The sequence below is a fragment of the Macrobrachium rosenbergii genome, chromosome 7 (assembly GCF_040412425.1).
Source record: "Macrobrachium rosenbergii isolate ZJJX-2024 chromosome 7, ASM4041242v1, whole genome shotgun sequence".
NCBI lineage: Eukaryota > Metazoa > Arthropoda > Malacostraca > Decapoda > Palaemonidae > Macrobrachium > Macrobrachium rosenbergii.
In genome coordinates, this window is record NC_089747.1 from 68,857,588 (window position 1) to 68,864,164 (window position 6,577).

A 6,577-nucleotide genomic window follows, 5' to 3' on the forward strand; every position below is an offset into this window, starting at 1 on the left:
GGGTCTGGACACAGTCCATCTCAGTGGCTTCTCTGGATGGTTCTAGCCCACCAGTGCACCTGCCAACTACTGCTTGATCGATTAGGCCCAAGTGCCAGCCAGTGCCAAGGTAGATGAGCAAACCCAGTGGACAGTGACCTGGGTGGATGAACAATCCTTGACCGTCCTCACAGTTGATCACCCCTTGGAGCAACAAAATTCACCACCTTGGTGTCGTCAAGCATATTCGGCATGGAGTGGAGTTCCTGCTTGGACGAGACATCCTCTGGAGATGTCCCACCCCAGCCACTCTGTTGCCTGACTACTTCTGCCGGTTAGTCCTCATTAACCTCTTCTGATCACGACACAGCCTCTGTGACAGCTGTGCCACCGTCAGCCAAACCTTCCATTCGCCCAAGAGCAACATTAAGCAAACCACATCCAACCACTACCAGGCCAAATCCGCGGAACACACCACTGGACAGCCCCCACAAAACTCCTCCCCCACCACGAAGAGACCCTACCAAGTACCGCTACAGGATCTGCAACCTAAGAGGGCACTCAGAAAGATGGTCAAAGTGTCCCAGCAAGCTAGCTGCAGCGGCCACCATTTCCACAGATCCAAGAGGCCCTGCCCTCTCATCCAAACAGGAATCTCTGCCCCAAATCACTCCAGGGACACCGAGGGGTCTTGCTCCCCCTGATCCCCCTTCAGCTTTGTCTGACACCAATTCGCTGCCAGTGCCACTGGCGAGCATTGGTCAGTGCCAAGCTTCACCTATCTCGGCTGGAAGCTCCGTGTCAACCTTACTTCCCGTGCCCGGCCTTGAGTTAGTGCCAGCGCCAGATCCAGAAACTGACCCAGATCCTCCTACGGGAGATCCACCCAACCTCACAGCCATGATCATCTCCCAGTGTGAGCCTCTGACCACTGACGTTTCTTCTCCCCACACTCTTCCACCTGCCGAGGATAACCCTCTGGCAGGCCTGGGCATTACCTCTCTTCTAGTCGACCAGGAATTGTCTGGCCAGGACACAGACACTGGTTCTATTCCCACGACAGTTGTCGAAGCAGCTGGAGTAGGAGGCCAGCCCTGTAGCTACTGAGGCTGCCCCTGATCCTGCTCCTAATGGCGCTCCTGGCCCTCTTCAGAGTCGGTACCATCATCACCTCCTAGGAATGGCTAGCCAGACCTTGGAGGCCCCTGAAGAAGAAGAAATCCATTTAACAAATCAGAGCCCTAAGCTCTTCTTGGCAATTGTGCCCAGATGGCAAAGTGCCTCTTCCATCTCAGGGTGATCCTGGCACCTGCCCAGAGGAGGTTGCCTGTGTGACCTCTGACCCAGTAGCATTAACAACTAACACCTTAGGCACTTGTAACACTAACATTTTCCTAACTAACCTCCTTCAAACCCATTCTAGGCTCAAACTGGTACCTTACTTAATTGTATACTGTAATTTACCGTTCAGGTTATTTATGTTTAAATTTGTTGTGTGAGTTAATTATAAAGCATTGTGCCAATCATCATTCATTATGTGCCATTAGTCAGTGCCAGAGTTGTAGGATAGTAGGTTAAGTTAGGTATTTACTATGTGCATTTGTCTAGGAGTAGAGTTCTCCCATTGTTAGGGGCAGTAGTAGAAATGTATATACCCTTGAATAGGTTAGGCCCTGTAAGTTCGCCATCCCAGTTCCCCTCTTAGCAGTTAGGTAGGCCCATTTAGCCATTGCGGTGCAAAAGCACAATTTATGTAGGGTAGCTAGCCGCCCAGTCGAGACGAATTACTGTTTAGCCAAGACCTCCATGCCCGAAAGAATGTGAAGGCCTTATCAAAGGGGGGACCTGTCAAGAATTTACATTCCTCCCTCATCAGGCAGCTAGGAACTAAATTATTAAAGGAATTGGCCAAAATCCCACATTAGTGCCCATTTTTTAAACTAAGGAGTCCCCTACATTCCATTCTCCTGGCCGGAAATGCCCAGGCCTGCTAAACAATAGCTCCCCCCACCTTCAACCCCCCTACCACAAGAACACATCTAGATTTCTCCCCTTCTGTGGGGTAGTGTTTGCGAGTTCAAATCAGAGAGTTTATAGGTATTATAGAGCGCAAGCCTCTCATAGGGGAAGCTAGGATCTTAAGCTTTAAACACCTAAACTGTAAGACCATTTTCCCCTTGAATTCCTGACTGGCACCAGACTATTCTTTCAGGTGCAAAAACATGCCAAGCCTACGTAGATTTTGAAAAAACAGGGCAGAGGCTTCCCAGCCAGGCTCCGTGACAGACGTCTGTTCCCTTTTCTCCGGTAGCTGGTCCGCTTACTCAGCTCGAATGGCCACTGACGCTATATTCAGGGCTTAAGTATACGTTTAAGGAGACTGCATAGCCTGGCCAGTTTGCAAATCTATGCCAAGATATCCTTTACTGACTGCCATCCCAATTTTGCAACTACTCCTGGTCGTAGCCTCATTGCAAGAATCCGTTGCCAACTCAGAAATCATCTTGCTGAACTATTTCCATTATCCTGGAATTTACCCCTTTCACTGCATTGTTGCCTGTGAATTGATGCATTTTGGGCATATCAGAGTTAATTGTTTTAATGGGAATTGTTGCAACTGTGTCCCCTCATATTTGCATTGTGTGTCTTTAAATTACTGCATTAATGAGCTATCATATATGATTTATGTGTCTGTAAATTGTTACATTTTGGTCTCACACACTTGCCCCATTTCCAGTAAATAAACCCCTTTTAATTGTAAAAGAATTCTAATTCTAAATTGACGACCTTCATTATTTAGGTAAATCAAGGAAAATTCTAAGGTAAGTTCCAATACCCTTCCTTTTGTTTATAATCGGGGACCCCCTTGGCACCGAGGAGTCTCTAATAATAAATTGTCCCAAATTCTGTCTCTCAGGACCACGTTTATGACAATATATATATATATATATATATATATATATATATATATATATATATATATATATATATATATATATATATATATATATATATATATATATATATATATATATATATATATATATATATAAATGATATAAGCATGACAAAGTAAATTTCCTTGAATTACAGCCAAATGGACACCTACAATTACAGTCATGAATGGAAAGAGCAACTGTACAAACACACAAATACAAAGGAAGCAACTAAGTAAATGTGAGTAAACAAAAAAGTCAAGTTCCTGTACTGAGTAAATAATAAGGAAGCACTTCAATAAAGAATACACAAGAAAATACATAAAATAAGAGATGAACATATTACAAAAGGGTTTGTGAAATCTGTGCAGCAGAAAAGGGTATGTGCACTGCAGAATTCTATTTTCGTGAAGTATTTGCCAGCATGACTTAAGATGAAGGGTGACATTGCATTTTGCTCATTGAATTTTCCCATTCTTCTTACACACAACGCATCTTCTTGAAGTTGCTAGAGATGCAGCACGATGATTAGTGTTGACCGTCCTTGCTTACCCTGGTGGGAGAGCTTTGCCTCCTTTTGGGTTTGACCTTAGTGCCTTTGAATACATCCTGTGAGGCTTTGCTCTTTTGACAAGGATCTGAACCATAGACCTTCTATATTCTTTGATAAGAATTGTAGTTACTGTGCTGGTTTCATAAAGTCGCTAGCAAAATATCATCCCTGTGTTCAGAGCAGCAATAATAAGAAGGAAGCACCATTCTTTACCTCTGATTGCTGAGCGAAAATCTGACAAACATCTGTCAAACAAGTCGACACCGCACATGCCTTTATTACATGCTTTGTTCAATGTTCACTCTTCCTACAGCTTTTTGTCACCGTTTTGCAAGGCCAATTGGATTTAGACCTTCACAGTTACTGCAAAGAATAACAACAGCATTATCATTCCAAGTAAAGATTTCAACATTTCCTTCTGATCGATAGTTACAGAATCCTCTCGGCTTCTTTTTCATATCTTTTGCAGTTTGCAATGGGCAGTGCTGTGTTTTGTTTGATCGGATTGTACCCGTAGCGTTTATTTCCTTTCTTTCCAGATCCAAGACTATGTCATATGAAGTAAAAAAAAAAAAAAAAAAAAGTCAAAATAGAACCTGCGCTTAGTATGTTCAGTGCAAGCAGAAATGCATTCCCGGATTACTCTAATTCCTAAAGATTCATTGGACGACTGTTTTCTGATTTGCCTTCATAGATTTTTACATAATAGGGCATCCCAGCTGAACTAGCCAAGATCCATGATCTGAAGGCAAATTGTATTGGTTTTTATCTGATGAATTGCTTGCAGGAATGACGTCCGTAGTAAGGCGTCATACATTCGGCAGTACTTAGAATTTCATGAAGAATTCCAAATTGCCTAATGTTTTCATTCAAAAGATCATACAAAGGTTTCACTTTAGCCATTTTCTCATTACCAAGGTTTGCGCTGTCAACACAATGAAGAAACTTCTTGATTTACTGAAACCCATTTCTGCTCATAGTTGCAGCAAAGATAGGGCATTCAAGATCTTGTGCTTTGCTCCAATAATCCTTCCCACTTGATCTGATATTATATCTTGATAAGAACAAGAGTCCTATGAAATTCATAATTTCTTCTAATGTAACTTCAAAGCTTTGGCAATTCTTCTCGTGTTTTGCATAACGATTAGTTTCATGCACAAGTTCAATAAGATCTTCAAATATCCCAGTCATTTGAAGAAGACATGGCTGGAAAATTCTGAGGCAGTCTTAGAAGCATATTCACGCTCCTCTCCACTTTCCGATTCCATCTCTTTCCTTTCAATGTTTTTCTTCATCAAGCGAGGTTTATCCCTTCTTTCAGTTTCTTCCATGCCTTCAATTCCTTCATCATCTTCTACAGGAATTATAATATCTACTTCAGCAGCTATTTCATCTGGTAGACTAGAAGGGTCTTGAAGCTCATCATCGTTTTCTTCTTCCTCATCACTTCCAATTCCACCCTCTGGAATGTTTATAAATTAAGGGAAACAAATGTTAAACGTGAGACTATATTCAATGAAAAAACTAACTATATTTGAAAATATATGCAAAGAAAACATGATAGCAAAGCATATAATAAGTGCCTTCTGATTCAAGCAATCACCTGGACTGTGCGTGTGTGTCTACAGTATATTTGTATCTGAATGTATTCTGCGTTTGTTTTAAATTCAAGAATCTGCGTCAGTAAATCTTACCTGTAATAACAATATATGCTGTCTTGATATTTTCATCTGCAAGGCTGTCTATGGCATCACACAAATTGGTGATGAATAATTCTCTTGGAATAGAAAGGCTTTGGATCCATCTTGTCCTCTGCACAAACTCATCGGTGTCACCACTTTGGCATTTCAGCAGGCTCATTAGATCATACTCTAAGTCGTGCGTGTTCAAACCTGCACATAACTTGGGCTACAGGGATAGGATAGAGTAGGTGTGTGTGTGTGTTTGTGTGTGTACGTGCGTGCGTGCTTGTGTGTGTGTACATGCTATGTTGTGCGTCTGTATACATACTATGTTATGTGTGTGTACGTGTTATGTATTACCATATATATACCATGTATATGCATGTGTTTGTTTATATAAGTATATATATGCAAGATGTGTGTGTGTGCAAGCACCCAATCTAAGAAGACTACTGAAATTATAAATATATGCTTTCCCACTGAAATTCAGTCTATTGTTATTGATTCTTTTGTCTCGTTATGTCAGTAATCAAGAATGTATTTTTTATATCGATACCCATAAGTCTCATTGACTCGCCCGGGAGTCACTAAGGAAAAATAATCTGATTAAAATCAGTTACTAAATCAACAATTGCAATATATAGCTTTTATTGAAGGGAAATATATATTCTTTATAATCTGAATGGTAATGAATGTGTAAGGTGACATGTACTATTTTTAAAAAATCAAATAGTGTTTAAGGGTGAAATAAGCAAAATCAATGCAAATTTAAGTCTTAAGAAAGACCATAGAATTTTAGAAAATCATCATTTTGCTTCATAGACAAGTAGTTTCCATCGACATCTTATATTAAAACCATTTAAAGTTAAAGAAATCTCATAGCTAATTTATGAAGAATGTTTTAAAGCACGACTCCTCAGGGAGTCAACGGGACCGTTTGGGTAATCCTTATACCCTAAAGTCCCATTGACTCCCTAGGGAGTCATACCTGTACTTTCCATGAAAATACAAATGATAAAAAAATACTTGTAACAAGTAATCAAACTTATAAAAAAAACTTCAGAAATTTTAAGTTTAATAAAAATCGAAGCATAATAAAGCACACTGGTACTGGGGTTTAATGTGCGTGAATAGCAAGTGGTGTTAGGGGAAGCTGGTTGACTTACTGTCAGTTACCTTAATAAAAAATTATCACACGTGTTGAATTTACCCAAGCGGTTTTGGTTTTCGCGATCGTTGATCTACCTCAAATAAAGAACCTTAATAGTTAGAAGGTTTTCACACACACACACACACATATATATATATATATATATATATATATATATATATATATATATATATATATATATATATATATATATATATATATATATATATATATATATATATATATATATATATATATATATATATATATATATATA

The 6,577-nt window shown here is 39.9% G+C and overlaps 1 protein-coding gene across 1 annotated transcript; it reads left to right on the top strand.

Moving 5' to 3' along the window:
- The first annotated feature begins 231 nt into the window (after positions 1 to 231).
- On the top strand, positions 232 to 1,086 carry LOC136840475 (uncharacterized). Its single transcript, XM_067107146.1, has 2 exons — positions 232 to 313; positions 350 to 1,086. Exons 1-2 carry the CDS (start codon positions 232 to 234, stop codon positions 1,084 to 1,086), a joined length of 819 nt encoding a protein of 272 aa, XP_066963247.1.
- The last annotated feature ends 5,491 nt before the right edge of the window (positions 1,087 to 6,577 follow it).